General features: G+C 42.3%; 2 protein-coding genes across 5 annotated transcripts in view; one reads left to right on the top strand and one right to left on the bottom strand.

Moving 5' to 3' along the window:
• Positions 1 to 20444, top strand: part of CENPT (centromere protein T) — a 107199-nt gene extending 86755 nt beyond the window's left edge. For 3 of the 4 annotated variants that reach the window (XM_044269624.1, XM_044269623.1, XM_044269621.1), the window contains exons 9-13: positions 3829 to 5055; positions 6441 to 6525; positions 9305 to 9466; positions 10552 to 10656; positions 19808 to 20442. In XM_044269624.1, the coding sequence (XP_044125559.1) occupies positions 3829 to 5055; positions 6441 to 6525; positions 9305 to 9466; positions 10552 to 10656; positions 19808 to 19931 (1703 nt within the window). In that variant the 3' untranslated portion in view covers positions 19932 to 20442. Of the gene's footprint in view, positions 1 to 3828; positions 5056 to 6440; positions 6526 to 9304; positions 9467 to 10551; positions 10657 to 19807 lie in introns of all 4 variants that reach the window. The other variant, XM_044269620.1, reaches the window with a different exon arrangement.
• Positions 20445 to 20535: 91 nt separating this feature from the next.
• TSNAXIP1 (translin associated factor X interacting protein 1) overlaps positions 20536 to 22356 on the bottom strand; it is a 59861-nt gene continuing 58040 nt past the window's right edge. Inside the window, exon 16 of the mRNA XM_044270634.1 lies at positions 20536 to 21317. Within this exon, the coding sequence (XP_044126569.1) occupies positions 21113 to 21317 (205 nt within the window). The 3' untranslated portion in view covers positions 20536 to 21112. The remainder of the gene's footprint in view (positions 21318 to 22356) is intronic.

The raw sequence follows: 22356 nt of genomic DNA, 5'->3' as shown, positions 1-22356 counted from the left end.
CTTGTAACTGTGAATTCTAGACCGATGCGTGCATGGTTCAGGTGTGAAATAAATATCGTTAGGGTCTCCTGTGGCCCCGCCATACGGCGATCGCTGAACTGCAAACACAGAATGCAGCTACCGAACAACAGCTGAGGGACTCTTTAACCTCAGAAGAATTTGGGACATTGAAGGAGTCCGTGGACAACTATATTTCGACATACCGGAAGGAAACGGAGATAAAGAAGAGATCCAAATTCTTGCGGGACAACGAGGATTACCATCTAAATCGTGTCTACAAATGGCAAGATCCTGCTTGGCACCAAAGATCAAGTTACAGACGCCCGACAAGACCTGGATCCTTTACCTCCAGTTCCGGAAGTGAAGACACCCGCTCTGCTCCCCTTTTTCGGAAAGGCAGTCAGCGTCCACGAGGAGGAGGAGGCGCGCGGGGCGCAAACACCGCCGCCGCCGCATCGAAACCGGGACCGAGTCAGACAGTTCAAACCCGTTCACAGGTAAGGAACAGTCGCTCCTGATTAACCTGTCTTCACACATACTGAGTCCCGTACAGATGTCGGCCCTCCAGAAAGGACTCTCGTTCAGTCCCTCTAGTCATTTCGACACTTTTCAATTTGATATTGACTTGCATCAATTTTTCCGGAAATTACGTTTAAAGGCCCACTTCATAGATAAAAGTGACAGGATTACTGGTCCGGGTGATAGTGAAATACCTAGTTTATGCTTGAGCGATCTAGGTTTAAAAAACCCTAGCAAATTTATGCCCCCCAAATTTTATCATCCCGTTGAGACCTATATTGAACTGGTCTGTAAGGACATAAAGATACATATGGATAGTATCAAGAGGGGTGAGATGCGGTTCACATCCAATGTAACATCAGAGGAAAAGATGGCTATCAAATCACTAATGGAAGACAAGAGGATCGTTTTGAAGCCTGCAGACAAAGGGGGCGCTATTGTTCTCATGGATAGGGCCAAATATGTAGCGGAGGTGAACAGACAACTTTCAGATCGTACCACATATGAATTATTGAATACTGATCCAGTTTTCTGTATAAAACACAAAATATTGAAGGTGGTGGATCACTTTGCTACATTGGGGGTCTGTGATAGTCATTTGCGTACCTTTTTGGTCAATCAAACACCGATAACACCTGTTTTTTATGTGCTCCCTAAAGTACATAAAACCTTAATTGATCCTCCAGGTCGACCGATCGTGGCCTCGGTTGGATCCATCTTGTCTCCTTTGGCAATAGTGCTCGAGAAGGTCCTTACACCTTTGATAAAAAATATTCCTTCATATCTGGTAGACACACAGGACTTCTTAAACACTATTGCACAATTGGGTCCAGTTCCATCGGACAGCTTACTGGTAACGATTGACGTGGTCAGCCTGTACACTTCCATAGAACACAGTGGAGGTGAGCAGGCTGTCAAGTCGTTCCTAGAGAGGAGTGATTATTCCCCTATACAGCGGGAATTTTTTGTAGAGCTGCTTCACCTCGTCTTATATGAGAACTACTTCATGTTTGAGGATTCTTATTACTTACAGAAGCGGGGGACCGCGATGGGGTCTAATGTGGCCCCGCCCTATGCAAATGCATATATGTCGCAATTTGAGGACAATTTTGTTTATAACAGCCAATGGTACTGTAATCACATCTTGTTGTGGAAGAGATTTATTGACGAAATTTTTTGCATATGGGCGGGGCCACAGGAGACCCTAACAATATTTATTTCACACCTGAACCATGCACGCATCGGTCTAGAATTCACAGTTACAAGTGATAGTCAGACGGTCAGCTTCTTGGACACAAGGGTCATCAAGGATCTGCATGGTAACCTTTCAACGGATCTATTCCGGAAGGAGACAGACAGAAACAGTATCCTCCACTTCACTAGCGCCCATCCACCTGCTCTCAAAAAAGCTATTCCAAAGTCCCAGTACCAGAGGATTAGACGCATTGTTTCTAGTCCATCAGTACTGGGACCTAGAATAGAAGAGATGACTACAAGGTTTGAGGAAAGAGGGTATCCACCATCTATCCTAACTAACACCTTGAACGAGTTAGAGACCTCTCAGAGTTCTAGAAAAGAACATGATAAAAGCCCACGAGTGGCATTGGTCCATAAGTACCACCCATTTAATTCTAAATTAGATAATGTGGTGAAGAAACACTGGTGTTTGTTGGGTAAAGCATACCCCCAAATTAGGGAATTCCAAAATCCGCCCCTTATTTGTAACAAAAAAAACTCTAGTTATAGAGATAAGTTAGTACGAGCGGATATTGGGAGCACCCGTGGTACTCTCAAACAGGGGGTACTGGCTACACAACGGAAGGGCACCTTTCCGTGTCTCCATTGTTTCCAATGTTCTAATGTCATCAAAGGCCCCAGTGTATACCACCCACATACTGGACGGACATACGCAGTTAATGGCTTTTTTACATGCGAATCAGCAAATGTCATTTATTTAATAAAATGTCCCTGTGGGTTGCTATACATTGGGGAAACCATGCAGAGTGTGAAAGACAGGATCGGAAAACACAAATCCACGATTAGGACAAAAAATTTACTTTTACCAGTTCCCTCCCACTTTGATAAATTTAACCATACAATTGCCCAATTAAAGTTCCAGGTCATAGAACAAATTTCTAGACCTAGGCGAGGAGGCGACATTAAAAAACTTCTTTTACGTCGGGAGGCTTACTGGATTCACACCCTTGATACCCTTCATCCAAGAGGACTGAACCGCGACTATGAAATTATGCACATTTGACTTCTATTAATGTTATTTCCTGTTCACTGTTTTATTCTATGGTTGTAACTTCTTTTATTATATATTTTTTCTAGACATCGATTACATAAACGAAGGAGTCCCTCAAGCGTATCGGTATTTAATCATAATATTTAATAACATTATTACTGACATGTATTCAGACACCCGCTGCGCTTTTTGATTCCTTGATTGATTATTTTGATTACGTTATCACATGATCACATATGTACCGCCCCTTCCTGGGCGTTTTCACTACTGGGAGGCTCTCATCATTAATGTTTGTGTATATATATGAGCTGTTGACCCTGTATACTTATCTGTTGAGAAAGGCTACTGAGCCGAAACGCGTCCTATTCATGGACATATTGCTACTTGCAAAATAAATTCTATTAGCATTGAAGACACGTCTGCTGGGATTTTCTTTCTACCCCTTTTTAATTGTGTCTAATAGGTTATTAAACAGCCTGTAGAAAATAGACCCCAGTGGCAAGTGACTGGCTCCAACGTTGTTATAGGGCAAGGATCAGCAACCTCCAGCACTCCAGCTGTTCTGAAACTACAACTCCCAGAATCCTCCTTTCACTTCTGTGGGAGTTACGAGAACAGCCAAGTAAGTTTGCATGCTGGGAGTTGTGGTTTCACAGCAGCTGGAGTACCGAAGGTTGCTGATACCTGTTATAGGGTGTATTCCCATCTGTTGATCAGGTTTTGTTAGGCAGTGTTTGAAGCCAAAGACTTTGATCTCATGTGGTTGTTGCTCGCAGTTTAAATCGCAATACCCACTGCTGATGGCATAGGCACAGCTCCTGAGCTACATACCACCAGCGCCTGCGATATGCAGTGTAGGAAAGGGTTAAGGGCTAAACATCTTACAAGCATATCTAAAAAAAATTACCTACTTGTCGTGTACCATGTTGTCAATATACTTGCACCACACTACCGCTAGGGGTACCCTAAAGTTAAAAAGGAGGGGCTGAAATCACAAACATATTGAAATGTACACATGAAATACTTTTACATTATTTCTTCTTACGTCGCTGTTCCTTTAGGCTCCCAGGAATGCTTCATTGAACCTCCTGAAGGGGACAAATCGGATGCAAATGAAATGGCTCTGCTGAACACCGTGCTGTACGCTCAGTCTTTACGTAAAGAGGCAAATGTCTCAAAGTCTGACAGAGAACAAAAAGGAAAGAGGAAACACATTTCATCCTATGAGGAGATAAAAGAAGCAAATGAACTTTTGGAGCCCGAAACTAAAAATCTAAATGCAAATGTTCACCCTATACTTAATGCACAGACTCCAAAAGATAAGGCTAATGATGGCTTTAGAGGAGTCCATGGTAAAGTTATTGTTGACGGTGATAAAGGAGAAGCTAATGAAGATGGTGAAGAAGTTGAAGCTGGTGGTGACAGTGATGAAGAAGCTAGAGGTGAAGAAGTGGAAGCTGGTGGTGACAGTGATGAAGAAGCTAGTGGTGAAGAAGTTGAAGCTGGTGGTGATATTGGTGAAGAAGATGAAGCTAGTGGTGAAGAAGTTGAAGCTGGTGGTGATATTGGTGAAGAAGATGAAGCTAGTGGTGAAGAAGTTGAAGCTGGTGGTGATATTGGTGAAGAAGATGAAGCTAGTGGTGAAGAAGTTGAAGCTGGTGGTGATATTGGTGAAGAAGATGAAGCTAGTGGTGAAGAAGTTGAAGCTGGTGGTGATATTGGTGAAGAAGATGAAGCTAGTGGTGAAGAAGTTGAAGCTGGTGGTGATATTGGTGAAGAAGATGAAGCTAGTGGTGAAGAAGTTGAAGCTAGTAGTGACAGTGGTGAAGAAGATGAAGCTAGCGGTGACAGTGGGGAAGTTGAAGCTGGTGGTGACATTGGTGAAGAAGTGGAAGCTGGTGGTGATGGTGCTGAAGTTGAAGCTGGTGGTGAAGAAGCTGCTGGTGATAGTGGTGAAGAAGATGAAGGTGATAGTGGTGAAGAAGATGAAAGTGATAGTGGTGAAGAAGATGTAGCTGCTGGTGACAGTGGAAAAGGTGAAGCTGGTGATGATCTCAACGATGTTCAAAGTAGCATGCGACAAAATAAATCCAGCCTGTTTAACCCCACTAGAAAGTCAGCAGGTGTCAATGAATATTCTCACCGCATGCAACGGACAAGGCTTGACGAAGAAAATGGCATGCAAACAGCAGAATCTATTTATGTGCATACGGTATCCAGACCAGAGGAAACTTCTGAACCTTTAGAAAGCAGTGGTGGTGAAAACTTGGATGTTGCCATAAACCGTGGTAAGATTTATGTTTTAGTGTAATGTTATCCTGGGTATGGATCCGACAGTTTTGGCATTTGTCACTGTACTACATTTAAAGGGGTGTTCTCATAACGGCAGATCCTGTACCTATGCCCTGTTAGGGTATATGAACATAGAGGGACTCCCACGTGCTAGACTAGGGAGCTGCTGTATATAAACGTCTTCCATTCTGGTAGACTCAAGCCGTCCTTGTATTTCATGGATGGCCCTTCATCTGAAGGGCCACAATGTGCTTTTTCTTGGCTGCGACTGCTGCAGGGGAAATGGCTGGCTGCGGCTTCACATGACATAATTAGATTTTTGCTGTGAAGCACTTGCATTTTGAAAGGTTTACGCTGATGAGAAAGCCCTATACATTAAAGGGGTTGTCTCTCTTCAGTAAATGGCATTTATCCTGTAGAGAAAGTGAATACAAGGCACTTACTAATGTATTGTGATTGTCCATATTGCTTCCTTTGCTGGCTTGATTCATTTTTCCATCACATTATACACTCCTCATATCCAGGGGTTACAACCACCGCTGAAGAGCAGATACGAGATGACTGGGACGGGAGCTGCTGTGCATGGCGCTTTTTCCTGTAGTGTGCAAGCACGACCACCACTGCTGGATTTCAGGGTGGTCGTAATCATGCAAACGAGCAGTGTATAATGAGATGGAAAAATAAATCCAGCCGGCAAAGGAAGCAATATGGACAATCACAATACATTAGTAAGAGCCTTGTATAACCTTTCTCTACATGATAAATACCTTTGCTGAAGTAACACAACCCCTTTAATGTATAGGGCTGACCATATACTTAAGGCCCCATGCACACAACCGTATCTATTTTGTGGTCTGCAAAACGCAGATACCGGCCATGTGAGTGACACATTTTTCCATTTCTCTTGTTCTGCCCTATGTTAAAAATGCCTATTGTTATCTGCAAAATGGACAAGAATAGGACGTGTTCTATCTTTTTTACAGGACAGCGGAACAAATATACGGATGCATTTTTGCTGCCTTTGAAATGAATGGGTCCATATCCGATCCGCAAGAAATGCAGATCACATACAGACCAAAAGTACGGTCACGTGCATGGGGCCTTGGATAGCTTTTGGCAGAACAATTGTATGGCCAGTTGCTATTCCTCCTGAATACACATGGCTGATTTCAGGGCGGAGAGAGGAATGAGCTGCTGCTAGGACCCTCTGGCAGTGGCTTGTCTCCTGTGGGCACAAGGGATCTGGTATGCAGCCCCCATGCACATTCGATAGCGGGCAGGTTCAGCAACTTTTATCCAATGCTTATGGGTATCTTAATATAAGAAAACTGCATAGCATGTGTAGCTACCATCACCAATGAGCTTTCTTTTTTATTTTCAGGAATGGCCAAGAAGAAAGAAACTAACAAGCTGATCCTATCAGAATTGCCAGAGACGCCAGCTTATATTAAGTTTGCTCGCTTTGTGTGAGTTTTTAGAACCTATTTCAAGGGGTTGTGTCAAGTTTTAAAGTTATCCGCTAACCACAGGATAGGGTAAAACTAACTGATCAATGGCTGAGGGGATTGAAGCTGCAGTTCTTATTTTGGCCACCAGGTGGCCAACATAAGAAATGAGCAATAGTCAGTAATAAATGTATTTTAAAAACCCATGATTGTTCAAAATAAAAAATTTTATTTTGTACGCTCAAATACGAGCTTCAAAATCATTACAAGAAAGTAAAAAAAAAATTATAATAAAAAATAATATAAAAATATAAATGTTTAAATCGCCCCCCTTTCTGTATAATAAAAAATATAAACATCATGAGTATCACCGCGACTGAAAATACCCGTACTATTAAAATATGAAAATATTTTTCCAATACAGAGAATGGCGTAATGGAAAAAAGGGTCAGATAGCCAATTTGCCATTTTTTTCATTGCTTCTCCTACCCAAAAAAATGCAACAAAATGTGATCAAAAAGTCACACACACTCCAAAATGGTATCGATAAAAACTACAGATTATTCCGCAAATGAACCCTCACACAGCTCAGTAGAAATAACTCAAAAAAAATGGGGTCAGAATATGGTGATGTCAAAAAATATATATATAGAAAATAAATTTTTGACACTATTTAGACATTAAAAAACATGTACATATGGGGTATCGTTGTAATCGTATTGACCCAGAGAATGAAGGGCCTGGGTCAGTCTTGCCGCAAACGGAACACCACCTGTAAAACGGTGGAGAAATTGCATTTTATTTTTCCCAATTCCACCCCATTTGGAATTTCTTTACCGCTTCCCCCTACATTGTGTGCCATAATTAATGATGCCATTAGAAAGTACAACTTGTTCTACAAAAAGTAAGCCCTCATACAGCTATGTGAACGGAAATATAAAAATGTTATGGCTCAAGGAAAATGGGCAAGAAAAATGAAAACGCAAAAATGAAAAAAACTCTGGTATCCTAAGGGTTAATAATTCATTGGATAATATTATAGTTTTCCATTAGCTAGGCTGTTTATTGAGCCCCTCGTCAATCACCCTGTCAAACGAGAGCGACTTTCTGTTTTGTCCTTCCATTCGGTGCTAGGACCACAAGGCAGTGCATGATAATGATGCAGATGCTGTCGTTGAGCTCCTCCATGCTGACTTACTTATTTTCTAATTGGTGATGGGGGGTATAAGTAATCATGATTTGAGACTGTCTGAAGAGTTTGTCCACGTTTTAACAAAACAGTAGAAAATTATTAATATTCTCAAGAAATTACTGGCGTTTTCGGACCCCACGATACTTAGAATGTAGGACCCCAACACTAGTTAATGAATTTCCCTGCCGAGTGGCAGTCGCTTCTAACCACTGTGTAGGCATCTGTAACAGCCCAGTGAAATTTATGAAATGAAGCTAGGAAAGCTGCAGTGAAGGGAGAATCGGACACTTATTCCCTATGGATAGGGATGTGCTATTAGGTTACGTCCACATCTGCGTTTTAGCATTCCGGTACTGTGTTCTGACAGAGGAGCAGTGTACTGGAATTGCTGTATCCGGCTTAGCTGGACACTTCAGGGGCCCGCTGGATCCTTGTTCACTATAATGGGATCAGTTGGGTGTTCGGCAAGAATGCCGGCTTTGTGCCAGAAAGAAAACACTGCATTCAGCGATATTTTTCCAGGCAGAACGCGGACATTCATGCCAGAAACCCGATGGATCCCATTATAGTCAGTGTGAATCTAGCGGGCCTCGCTGGTGTCCTGTTATTCCACATACAGTAATTCCAGTACACTGCTTCTCTGCCGGGACATAATACCAGTATACCGTAACACAGATGTGAACCTGGCCTTAGTGGGAGAACCTTTTAAGGTTATTTAGACTTAGGACCAGATTTATCATTACACTTACATCTTAGGCTGAGTTCACATCAGCGTTCTGCCTTGCCGTTCTCCTGCTCGTTATAGGAGCAGGAGAACGGAAAGGACGGATTGGGCACATAACTGAGGCGAACGCAGCCTAAGGACCCCATAGACTATAATGGGGTCCGTTAGGTTTACGCTCAGAAGATGATTTTGAAGCGGAGACGAAAGTACTGCATGCAGGATTTTTGTCTCCGCTCCAAAATCATCTTCTGAGCGTAAACCTAACGGACCCCATTATAGTCTATGAGGTCTGTAGGCTCCGTTCGGCTCAGTTATGTGCCGAATCTGTCCTTTCCGTTCTCCTGCTCCTATAACGGAGCAGGAGAACGGAAAGGCAGAACGCTGGTGTGAACGAAGCCTTACTCCACTTTTACATATGTCCAAAGTCAGATTTATTAATGGTCCTTTTAATACTGTGATAAATGTGGTTTGACGGTAGCAGTTTATCCTTCAGTAAGCGTCTTTACAAAAGTCGCACGTCTTTACAAAAAAGTTGCACAACTTTACAAAAAAGTCGCACGTCTTTACAAAAAAGTCACACGTCTTTACAAAAAAGTCGCATGATCCATTAAAAAGTCCCAAGATATTTATGGTCCTCACTGGTGTGAAATTTTTTCTGACTTTTTAAATTGTCGCAATAGTAAATCTGTCTAGAGATTAATTTACATAAGAAAACACGCCCACTTTCAGAAAACCGACGAGCATGGCGCAGAGCCAATAAAAGTCGCAAATTTTTGCGCAGTTTTCACGCTTGCGCAAAAATGTGCAACTTTTTCACTCTATTATTTTCACTTGAGCTAATAAATAAGATAAATCTTGACCTTAGTATTTCTTGTGTTTTTTAGAAGCACAACTAAACCTGCTGTTAGCAAGAAGATCCAAAGGAAAAGAAGCCCAAAGGCTAAGAAAACGGGAACGGTGTTCTCCAGCAGCCAAATAAAGCAGATATTTACTCATCACTCTCAAGTGCGAGTCTCTAAGGACGCTTTGGAAGATGTGGAAAAATGGTAATCTTTAGGTTCTAGCCTTTAGGTGTCGACGGGACAGTTACAGATTTGCTCCTTTTTATTATGAATGTAAAATGTCTACATGACTACATATTGCATTTTGTGCACTCTTTGGCTTTTGTCCGTTGGGACTCTATAATTGGCACTCAGTCCACGATGTGCCACAGTAATCACACGTACCTTTCACCTGAGCTTTGTGACGTCCACTGTGTAAATATCCCATGGCCGCCACGTCCATGGCCACCAAAATGCCATGATTTAATAAAGTGACTGCTTTCCTATCCATCCATGGGTGCAAGCTCTTCTGTACAGGCACCAGACAGTCGTTAAAATGGTCCAGCAACTGCTCAGAAGTGGACAGGTAGTAGAGGGTCACGTGATTAAACCACGTGGCTGCTGCCTTTTGGGTTCCCCATGGACGCAACAGTGGGCTGGGAGCCCTGTGACATGTTCCTCAGGTGAGCTGAAAGATAGGTGTGATCACCGTGGCACAGCATGGACTGCCCATTTAGCCTGGATTCTTTTAAAGTGACCACCCCCTTTAATTCCTATGCTTTATTTGAATGAAGCTTCCAGTGAATGATGAAAGTAGAGATGATCTGATCTCACCCCACTGTCCTTGTGCAGAAGTTTCAGTCTTGGAGATATTCTGTACAGAACAAAGGAGTTCCTTTCCTTCTTATCTGTTCCATTTTTGGCATGGATCTCTATCATACAAGCATAAAATTAAATGGGTATTTGCATCTCAGACAATGGGGGCATATCGCTAGGATATGCCCCCATTGTCTGATAGGTGCGCACTGGCTTGGCTATATCCGTTGGCCCGATAGAAATGTATGGGCGCAAGAGCTGCGTTTACATGCACTGATGACCTCCACAGTATGAGAGCGAGCAATCTCTGTTGCCCTGATTCTGAAGGTGGCAATCAGGGCCCGCCATTTTGTTTCAATTGTTATCTCATGCCTTCTGTGCCGAATGTGTCTGGAAGACTGACCTCTTCATTACACAAAACCCCCTATGCACAGGAACAATGCAAATACATTATTTTCCTAGAATAATGATTGTATATTTTTCTATCCCCACAGTTTAGATCTGTATGTGAACCAGCTTGCCGTTGATCTGTCTACATACACTGCTCATGCCAACAGGAAAACAGTAACACGTGCTGACTTGGAGCTTCTCATGAAAAGGTGAGGGAAAGCTATACCCTTCTGTTACCAACGCCGTCATGCCTTGGCTTAAGAGACTTGGCCTGTCTCCTGGAGTTTCTCTGACCTCACCAACCAAACATTCAGTGTCTCCCACTTACACACCACACCCTCATCCTGCCCGCTCTGTCTGTGCCCATCAAGGCTCTGTCCTGGGACCCCTATCCTTCCCCATTTAAACCTCCAGCCTGGGATAGCTAATGGAATCCCTCGGCTTTCAGTACCACGTCTGTGCTAATGACACTCAAATTTACTGCCCTGCCCAGATGTCACTAGCTTGCTGTCCAAAATCCCAGCTTGTCTATCAGCTCTTCTTCCATGTGCTTTCTAAACCTCAAGATGGAGAAAACTGACCATCATTTTTTTCATCTTATTCATGACATCCCAACAGGACCTATCAATGACAGTTAATGTCTCCATGCTTTCCCCAGGCTTACAGGTCCACTAACTTGAGATAACATTAGATTCTGCCCTATCCTTCAAACCACACATCCAAGCACTTGCAAAAATATATCTCGCAGCCATATCCTCATCTGGAGCCTCCAGTCTAACACTCCTCCACCTCTGGAGTTCATCCTCAGCTCCTCTGCTTGTCCCTCCACTGGCTCCACATTATCAAGCAAATTCAGTTCCAAATATTAACAACTTACAAGGTTATCCGCAGCCTGTCCCCTCTATACATCTGTGACCTAATCTCCCAATACATCCCCACAAGTAATCTCCAATCATCACAAGACATCCTTCTATGCTCTCCTCTTGCCAACTCCTCACACAATCATCTCCAAGATTTTCTTATGTGCTTCTCCCATACTCTAGAACTCACTTCCCCAGTACATCACACACTCCCCCACCATCCCAAAAACAAATCTCTTCTGGAAAGTTACACACTACAGTACTACCACCTGAGCAGCTTCTGCCCTTGGCTACTGTTTCGTTCCCTTGTAGATTGAAAGCCCTTGCAGGTCCTCTCCCTCTCTGTACCATGCTTATTGTACATGTTATGTGTGTACAATGCATCCAGAAAGTCTTTAGACTCCTTCGATATTTTCACATTTTGTTATCTTGCGGCTTTGTGCTAAAATAAAAAATAAAGCTTTTCGCCATCATTCTGCACTTAATACCTCATAATGAGTTAAAACAGAACTTTCAAAATCTTTAATTTATTGAAAAGGAGAACTGAAATCTTGCATTGAAATAAGTATTTACACCCTTTACTCAGGACTTAGTTGAGGCACCTCTGTCAGTGATCATAGCCTCCAGTCTTCTTGGGTGTGATGCTACAAGGTTTGCAAACTTGGATTTGGGGATAGTTCAAGCTCTGTCAGGTTGAATAGGGACCATAGATGGACAGCCATTTTCAGATCTTTCCAGAGATGTCTGATTGGGTTCAGGTGAGGGTTCTGGCTGGGGCCACTCAAGGACATTCACAGAGTTGCCCCTAAGTCATGGTCTTGTTGGAAGGTGAACCTTCAGCCAAAACTGTCCAGAACACTCTGGGTAATATTTTCATTAAGAATATCTCTGTACTTTTCTCCATTCAGCTTTCCCTTAACCCTGACCAGTCTCCCTGTCCCAGCCACTGAAAAAAAAAAAAAAACAGTATAATGCTGCCACCATCATGCTTCACTGTAGGGATGGTATTGGACAGATAAGCAGTGGCTGGTTTCCTCCAGACTTAGAATTGAGGCCAGAAAAGTTCAATCTTGGTTTTATCAGACTGGAGAATTCTGGTTCTCACAGTCTTAAGGCTGTATTACACTGGCAGATTTTCTGTCAGATGATCGCTACCAAGCGTTCATAGTAATGCTCATTAGCGATCATCTGGTAGTGTAATACTGCTGCCGTTCATCAGGAAATTGGGATCTTTCAGTATGCTAAAAGATCATGATTGTTGTGTCTAATCACGATCTGCTGCTGGCAAACATCTAGACAGCATGGGGACAGGCAATGGCATAATGATCGCTTCTCCCCATGCTGTTGAGGAGAACGTCGCATGTAATAGCAGCGGTCTCCTCCACTAGCGAGCACGCGATTGCTGGAAAGGAACGCTTCCCTCCTGACAATCGCCTGTATGATCGCTAGGTCTAATACAGGCTTAATTCCTTTTCGGTGCTTTTTTTGCAAACTCCAGAGGGGGCTTTCATGGAAAGGCTTCTTTTTGGCCACTCTGCCATAAAGGCCAGATTACTGCTGCAGTGATGGTTTACCTTCTGTAAGTTTCTTCCAATGTGCTCACAGGATCTTTGAAGTTCAGACACTGGGTTCTTGGTCATCTTTCTAACCAAGGTCCTTCTCCCCTGATTACTTACCTTTAGTGGGGCAGCCAGCTTTAAGGATGAGTCCTGGTTGTTCCAAACTTCTTCCATTTAAGAATTATGGAGGCCAATATGCTCTGGCGAACTTCCAGCGCAGCAGACATTTTTTTGCAGCCTTCTCCAGATTTGCCTCCACGCAATCCTGTCTGTGACCTCTACAGTCAGTTCTTTCTTCCTCATGGCTTGTTTTTTGATGAATGTCAAGAAAAATAAAAATAAAAAAAATGGAGACAGCACGTCCAAAAAGTGGAGTTTATTCACGATGCAATGTTTCGGCTATGTGGTAGCCTTTTTCAAGCATGCTTGAAAAAGGCTACCACATAGCCGAAACGTTGTATCTGGAATAAATTCCACTTTTTGGACGTGCTGTCTCCATTTTTTTTTTTTTCTTGACATTCATCAGTTGCTTATTTGGGGGCTTTTTACCACCCCTCCCGGAGACGAGCATCCGAAGCATCATCACTAAGGAGTGCTGTCCACCCGTATTTTCACTATTGGCTTGTTTTTTGCTCTGATATGCATTATCAGCTGTGAGACCTTAGGCTACTTTCACACTTGCGTTTGGTGCGGATCCGTCATGGATCTGCACAGACGGATCCGTTCAGATAATACAACCGTCTGCATCCGTTCAGAACAGATGCATTTGCATTATCTTTAACATAGCCAAGACGGATCCATCTTGAACACCATTTAAAGTCAATGGAGGACGGATTTCTATTGTGCCAGATTGGCTCAGTTTCGGCAGACTGACACCAAAACGCTGCAAGCAGTGTTTTCGTATCCGCCTCCAAAGCGGAATAGAGACGGAACGGAGGCAAACTGATGCATTCTGAGCGGATCCTTTTCCATTCAGAATGCATTAGGGCAAAACTGATCCGTTTTGGAACGCTTGTGAGAGCCCTGAACGGATCTCAGAAACAGAAAGCCAAAACGCCAGTGTGAAAGTAGCCTTATATAGACAGGTCTGTGTCTTTCCAAATCATGTTATCAACTGAATTTACCACAGGTGGACTCCAGTCAAGGTGATCAAGATAAATAGGAGATCCCAGAAACTAAAATTCAAGTGTCATAGCAAAGGGTCTGAATACTTACGTCCATGAGAAATTAAAGTTTTTCCTTTTAGAGAAATTAGCAAAACTTTCTAAGATTCTGTTTTCACTTTCTTATGTTGTATTGAGTGCAGATTGATGGCGGAAAACTTTTTATTTTTTTATTTTAGCACACAACATAAAATATGAAAAAAAGTGATAGGGTCTGAGGATTTTCCGAATGTACTGTATATCCCTTTTCATATGTACAGCACCCTATCATGATAATAATACTGACCCGTGTACGAGCATGTGAATATTATACATGTAACATTTAGATCTAGCAAAATGTATGGTGGTAGGCCTATGTTGCTATTATTATTCTATTTTTCCAATTATGTGCCTCTATGTCCATCTCTATCATCTAATATATATAATTACAGTCCTGATCAAAGTTTAAGACCACTTGAAAAATGGCCAAAAAAAATCATATTTTACATTGTTGGATCTTAACGAGGTTCCAAGTAGAGCTTCAAAATGCAACAAGAAGAAATGGGAGTGAGACAAAACATTTTTTGAGCATTCAATTAATTGAAAATAACGATTAAACTGAAACAGGCAGTTTTTCAGCTGATCCAAATTTTAGGACCACATCCCTTTAAAAGGCCAAATCTGTGCAAAGATGTGGATTCCTTTTCTGTCAGGTAGTCACACGTTGTGATGGTAAAGGCAAAACAAAACTCTCCCTTTTTGAACGTGGTTGGGTTGTTGAACTGCATAAGCAGGGTCTCTCACAGTGCGCCATCGCTGCTGAGGTGGGACGCAGTAAGACAGTCATTTGGAATTTCTTAAATGATCCTGAGGGTTACGGAACAAAAAAAGTCAAGTGGAAGACCTAAAAAAATTGAATCAGCACTGAGCCAGAGGATCCAATTGGCTGTCCGTTAAGACACTGGACGATCCTCGACCCAAATTAAGGCCCTTACTGGTGCTGACTGCCGCCCCATAACCATCAGACGGCATCTGAGACTGAAGGGCTTCAAAAACAAAAAACGTCTTCAAAGACCTCGTCTCCTTGAACACCACAGAACTGCTTGTTTGGACTTTGCAAGAGAGCACCAAACATGGGACATTCAAAGGTGATGAGAAAAATATAACCTTGATAGTCCTGATGGTTTCCAACGTTACTGGCATGACAAGCAGATCCCACCTGAGATGCTTTCTACGCGCCACAGTGGAGGGGGCGCCATAATGGTCTGGGGTGCTTTTTCCTTCAGTGGAACATTGGAGCTTCTGGTAGTGCAGGGGCATCAGACGGCCGCTGGCTATGTCCAGATGTTGCAGAGAGCATTCCTCATGACTGAGGGCCCTCGTCTGTGTGGTAACAACTGGGTTTTTCAACAGGACAACGCTACAGTACACAATGCCCGCAGGACAAGGGACTTCTTCCAGGAGAATAACATTACTCTTTTGGCCCATCCTGCATGTTCCCCTGATCTAAATCCAATTGAGAACCTTTGGGGATGGATGGCAAGGGAAGTTTACAAAAATGGACAACAGTTCCAGACAGTAGATGACCTTCGTGCAGCCGTCTTCACCACTTGGAGAAATGTTCCCACTCACCTCATGGAAACGCTTGCAGCAAGCATGCCGAAACTAATTTTGGAAGTGATAAACAATAACGGCGGAGCTACTCATTACTGAGTTCATGTTTGGAAGTTGGATTTCTGTTTTGAGGTGGTTTAGTTTTTTGGGGAGGTGTGGTCCTAAACTTTTGATCAGCTGAAAAACAGCCTGTTTCAGTTTATTCGTTGTTTTCATTAAATTGAATGCTCAAAAAATGTTATGTCTCACTCCCATTTTTTCTTGTTGCATGTTGAAGATCTACTTGGAACCTAGTTAAGATCCAGCCATGCTAAATAGAATTTTTTACCATTTTTCAAGTGGTCTTAAACTTTTGATGAGGACTGTGTGTGTGTGTGTGTGTGTGTGTGTGTGTGTGTGTGTGTGTATATATATATATATATATATATATATATATATATATATATATATATATAATGTATACACAATCTAACTACCCTGTTTTCCCGAAAATAAGACAGTGTCTTATATAAATTTTTGCTCCCAAAGATGCGCTAGGTCTTATTTTCAGGGATGTCTTATTTTCCATGACACAGGAGGATCAGAGGGGGGAATCAAAATGGCACCATAGAATCAGAGGGGGGGGGGCCATCAGACCCACTGGATCTTCAAGAACCAAGTGGGTCTGGGTCAAATAAATGTAAAAAAAAGTGAAAAAAGTTAAGATAAAAAAAAACAAAAAACATTTATCACTGAATAAAAATAAAATACACTACACATATTAGGTATCGCCGCGTCCGTAACGACCTGATCTATAAAACGGTCATGTTACTTTCCCCGCACGGTGAACGCCATAAAAATAAAAAAATAAAAACTGAGAAAATTGAAATTTTGCCCACCTTACTTCCCAAAAAAGGTAATAAAAGTGATCAAAAAAGTCGCATGTACGCCAAAATAGTACCAATCAAACCGTCATCTCATCCCGCAAAAAATGAGACCCTACTCAAGATAATCGCCCAAAAACTGAAAAAACTATGGCTCTTAGACTATGGAGACACTAAAACATTATTTTTAAATAAAAATAAAGTATACATATTAGGTATCGCCGCGTCCGTATCGACCGGCTCTATAAAAATATCACATGACCTAACCCCTCAGGTGACCACCATAAAAAAAAAAAAAAGAAGCAATTTTTTGCCATCTTAAGTCACAAAAAGTGTAATAGCAAGCGATCAAAAAGTCATATGCACCCCAAAATAGTGCCAATCAAACCGTCATCTCATCCCGCAAAAAATTAGACCCTACTCAAGATAATCGCCCAAAAACTGAAAAAACTATGGCTCTTAGACTATGGAGACACTAAACAATTTTTTGGTTTTAAAAATGAAGTTATTGTATAAAACTTACATAAATAAAAAAAATTGTATACATATTAGGTAGTGACAACCTGCTCTATAAAATTACCACATGATCTAACCTGTCAGATGAATGTTGTAAATAACAAAAAAAAGTGCCAAAAAAGCTATTTCTTGTTACCTTGCCGCACAAAAAGTGTAATATAGAGCAACCAAAAATCATATGTACCCTAAACTAGTACCAACAATACTGCCACCCTATTCCGTACTTTCTAAAATGGGGCCACTTTTTTTGGAGTTTCTACTCTAGGGGTGCATCAGGGGGGCTTCAAATGGGACATGGTGTCAAAAAAACAGTCCAGCAAAATCTGCCTGCCAAAAACCATATGGCATTCCTTTCCTTCTGCGCCCTGCCGTGTGCCCGTACAGCAGTTTACGACCACATATGGGGTGTTTCTGTAAACAGCAGAATCAGGGCCATAAATAATGAGTTTTGTTTGGCTGTTAACCCTTGCTTTGTAACTGGAAAAAAAATATTAAAATGGAAAATCTGCCAAAAAAGTGAAATTTTGTAATTGTATCTCTATATTCCATTAAACCATTAAATCATGTGCAACACCTAAAGGGTTAACAAAGTTTGTAAAAATCAGTTTTAAATACCTTGAGGGGTGTAGTTTCTTAGATGGGGTCACTTTTATGGAGTTTCTACTTTAGGGGTGCATCAGGGGGGCTTCAAATGGGACATGGTGTCAAAAAAACTGTCCAGCAAAATCTGGCTTCCAAAAACCATACGGCGCACCTTTCACTCTACGCCCCGCTGTGTGGCCGTACAGTAGTTTACGGCCACATTTGGGGTGTTTCTGTAAACAGCAGAGTCAGGGCAATAACTATACAGTCTTGTTTGGCTGTTAACCTATGCTTTGTTAGTGGAAAAAATGGGTTAAAATGGAAAATTAGGCAAAAAAATGAAATTCTCAAATTTCATCCCCATTTGCCAATAACTCTTGTGCAACACCTAAAGGGTTAACGAAGTTTGTAAAATCAGTTTTGAATACCTTGAGGGGTGTAGTTTATAGAATGGGGTCATTTTTGGGCCGTTTCTATTATGTAAGCCTCGCAAAGTGACTTCAGAGCTGTAGTGGTCCCTAAAAATTTGGTTTTTGTAAATTTCTGAAAAATTTCAAGATTTGCTTCTAAACTTCTAAGCCTTGTAACATCCCCAAAAAATAAAATATCATTCCCAAAATAATTTAAACATGAAGTAGACATATGGGGAATGTTAAGTCATCACAATTTTTGGGGGTATTACTATGTATTACAGAAGTAGAGAAACTGAAACTTTGAAATTTGCTAATCTTTCAAAATTTTGGGTAAATTAGGTATTTTATTATGCAAAAAAATTTATTTTTTTGACTTTATTTTATCAGTGTCATGAAGTACAATATGTGACGAAAAAACAATCTGAGAATGGCCTGGATAAGTCAAAGTGTTTTAAAGTTATCAGCACTTAAAGTGACACTGGTCAGATTTGCAAAAAATGGCCTGGTCCTTAAGGTGAAAATGAGCCTGGTCCTTAAGGGGTTAATATGAGCGCTGATTGTCCTTCGTTGCCTATAGCAACTATTTTTAGTATGAGACAGCTTATGTGCTTGCGTTGTTCTAGAGGCTGATGTAACTCACGTGACCTACTATTTCTGTGGGGTTTATATACTGTCAATTAAGGACCATAATCCCCCGCTGTGGAGGTCTTTGTAAGGGGGGCGGGTGGGGTGTTGTGGAGGTCACTGTTAAAGGAGCGGGCTGCTGTGAAGGTCAAAGTTAAGGGGGTGGGCTGCTGTGGAGATCACATTTTAAGGAGGTGGGGCACTGGGGGGGGGGGTTTATTGTTAAGGGGTGGGGGCTGTAGAGGTCACTGTTATGGGGGATACTGTCTATCTTTTAACGACACACAGACATTAAATGAAATACCTGAAGTATACCTGTGCGAAGCTGGGTCCTTCTGCTACTGTGTAATATTAAAATATACACATCTGTTTTCCTTTATATATCTCTCCATCCCGTACTTAACCTTTTGCATTAATCAGTAGTACAGTCTGTGTGCATGAGGAAGAACGCTATATCTGGTCACCATATCACTTTTATCTGCCATTTTTAGCAGTTCTCTTCCTTAGGCCTCTTGCACATGAGCGTAAGGGCTCCGTGCCTGTGCTGCGGGCCGCATACGGTGGTTCCGCAATACACGGGTCACCGGCCGTGTGCATTCCGCATCACCAATGCGGACACATTCACTTGAATGGGTCCGCAAATCCCGAGATGCGGTGTGTAACCCCACGGAAGCACTATGGAGTGCTTCTGTGGTGTTCCGTTCCGACAAAAAGATAGAACTTTTTCTATCTTTTTGAGGAACGGGCGGATCGCAGACCCCAATCAAGTTAATGGGTCTGAGATCCGCATGCGGCTGCCCCGCGGTCGGTACCCACGCATTGCAGACCGCAATTTGGAACGGAGCTCTTACGATCGTGGGCAAGAGGCCTTAGTCTAGGGCAGGGATCAGCAACCTCCGGCACTCCAGCTGTGGTGAAACTACGACTCCCAGCATGCTTCATTCACTTCTCTGTGAGTTCTGAGAACAGCCAAGGAGGTGTGCATGCTGGGAGTTGTAGTTTCACCACAGCTGGAGTGCCGAAGGTTGCTGATCCCTGGTCTAGGGATTGTGGGGATCTCAGCACTCAGATCCCTACCGATCTAAACTTTTGATAAGTCTTTGAAGTTTTTTGAAAAGTTAAGTGACCCGTTAATTCACTTGTGTCTTTGCAATATCACACTGACGCTTTGTATTTTCCACTTGTAGGCAACGTTTGGTGACCGATGTCACTTCTCTCAATGTTCTCATTGAAAAACATTTACCGTTGGAATGCAGGGCACTCCTAATTCCATGTGCAATGAGTGGAAACAAGGTGTTTCCAAAAATGTGACCTCCTCCGCCTAAAATATGGTATTCTTATAATATATTGTAAATAGTAATGTCTGATGTAAAATTTTAAAGACCTTTTGTATGTAATAAAATATCTGAGATGTGCCCCTTTCTGTTACTGTGATTATGTTTGATGCTTTCCTTTAAAAAAAAGAAAAAAATGATAGTGGATTTCCACTTTAGACAGTTAATTTTATGCTATGGATCCTCCAATGATAAGTTGGGTTTTACATTACATAACAGGAGAAGGGATGCTCAATATTCCAGCAGATTCCTCCTCTCTGACCCTGTAGAGTACTTCTTAGCACTGGGAGACAGTGTGTTCCTATTTTGTGATTTTTTACGTCTCCTATATACACTTTGTGACAGTATCATAAATGTGACATTCTGAAGTAACGATGGCTGTGCTCGTCACTGTGTCACCAGCTAAAACAGACCCCAAAAGCAATTATTAATATCTTTAAAAGATAACACAAGCGTCCTATTATTTTTTACCTGTTTATTGCCCATGTCTTACAAAGGTCAGGTTAGGCTCTGCTCACATTTGTGTAAAGAGTTTCTGTGTGTCCCCCCCCCCCCCCAGTATTTTTGACAGTATACAGCAGTCTGCAGTGCTATTCTTACCATACAAAAATACTGAAATCCCATAGGATCCGTTTAGTCGGGAGGACAGATCCGCCACCCCAGTCATAGCGAGGCCACAGGTAAACAGAGACTTATCACGGGTGTTAGGTAGGTGGTGTCCGACTGCTCAGACCTCCGACCCTCTTACCCCTTTGACTGTCAGTACCATTGTTTTTGAGTGGAGTGACAAAGCAGATGCTAGACCACCACTCCACTCAAACCTCTAGCTGTGCTGGGAGTGATTGGGGACCCCCTGTTCTAGCTATAAGTGGGTTCCTAGCGGACAAACACTTTTTTTTTCTAATCTTCTATGACCCTTTTAAAGGAGAATAACACCAATAAATTGTATTTAAACAGTCATATCAAAATCCTTCACATAACCCATATATCATTGATTTGGTAAATAGTCATTTGTCATTTAAAGTGGTTGTTTAGTGCTACATTATTGATGACCTAGCCTCAGGAGGTGACAGCTGGAGAGAGGCTGAAGACCTCAGTCTTAAGCTAATATAACATAGACTTTGTTCCAGAATCTTCTAGCTCCCATGTGTAGCATCTTTACACTTGAGCCGCAGGTCCGGCTTTCCTTATGTTTACTGCCTCCAAATTTTGAAATAATTGTTTAAGAGACAGTGACTTAGTTGTTTCCAGCTGTTCCTTGTTCACTTGAAAGGCTCGAGACAGATATCTCTCTAGTGTCTTGTCCTCAATGTCAGGATCCAGGGACAAAAATGCAGCTTTGAGGTCTTCAGGTTTAACAAGACTAAAAATAAAAAATAAATGTATGTAAGTATATTTTATATTCATCTTGAAGGGATTGTGCCCCGACACACACACACACACTTCCCCACTCCTCCTCTGGGCTCCCTCACTGAAAACATCTAGTTTAAAGGGAACCTGTCATCAACGTTATGCTGACCTCACTGAGGGCGGCGTAAATTAGTGACAGAAATGCTGATGTCAGCGGGGTGTCACTCAGGAGCTAAAAGTCAGTGGTTGCTGAGAACCTGCATCATAACCATTGCAGCCCAGGCCTTGAAAAGAGTCAAATCTACCTGAGAAGAGTCCTGGTTATCCATAATCTCCTGCTCTCCCGTCCATCTGCTAATGATTGGCAGTTCTCGCCTAGAGAGAAAGGGAGAAAACTAGGTAGAAGCCGGTCAGTCATCAGCAGGTGGCGGGAGAGCAGGAATTCATGAATAACCAGGACTCTTCTCAGGAGGCCGGGACTCTTTTCCAGGCCCAGTCTGCAAGGATTGTGATGTTGCTTCTCGGCAACCACTTACTTTTTACTTATAAATGACAGACAGCTGAAATCAACTCGCCTGTCTCTACTTTATACTGCCGTTAGTATGGGCGGCATAAAGGTGATGACAGGTTCCCTTTAACATCGGTGCAGCCAATCACTGGCCATGGAGGTGACCGGCTCCCTTTATATCATGACAAATGGTCATATGATGCAAAGGGAGCCAGTGATTGGCTGCAAGCGATGTCAATTCGGATGATTTCAGCAAGGGAGCCCAGAGGAGCATCGTAGGCTGGAAGGGGGAGAGGAGAGGCAAGAAGCTTCCCTTTACAGGTCTGGACAAGTGTGTCCAGACCCCCCTCAAAAGATTAATACATGACAGTAGATATACCATATATTCAGTGTTACCCTTTATACAGTCATAAGTGTTGTGGGTGGACAAGTGGCTGTGGTTAGCCTCTCGAGTTGATTGAAGCCAGATTTATCAAATGCAACTTTTTAAAAAGTCGCAAAAATGTACCCAATGTACACTCCTGTAATGGGTGGCATGGAAAGC

This window comes from Bufo gargarizans, chromosome 10 (genome assembly GCF_014858855.1).
Source record: "Bufo gargarizans isolate SCDJY-AF-19 chromosome 10, ASM1485885v1, whole genome shotgun sequence".
NCBI lineage: Eukaryota > Metazoa > Chordata > Amphibia > Anura > Bufonidae > Bufo > Bufo gargarizans.
The sequence above is the reverse complement of the archived record's forward strand: the minus strand, read 5'-3'. Positions and strand labels throughout refer to the sequence as shown.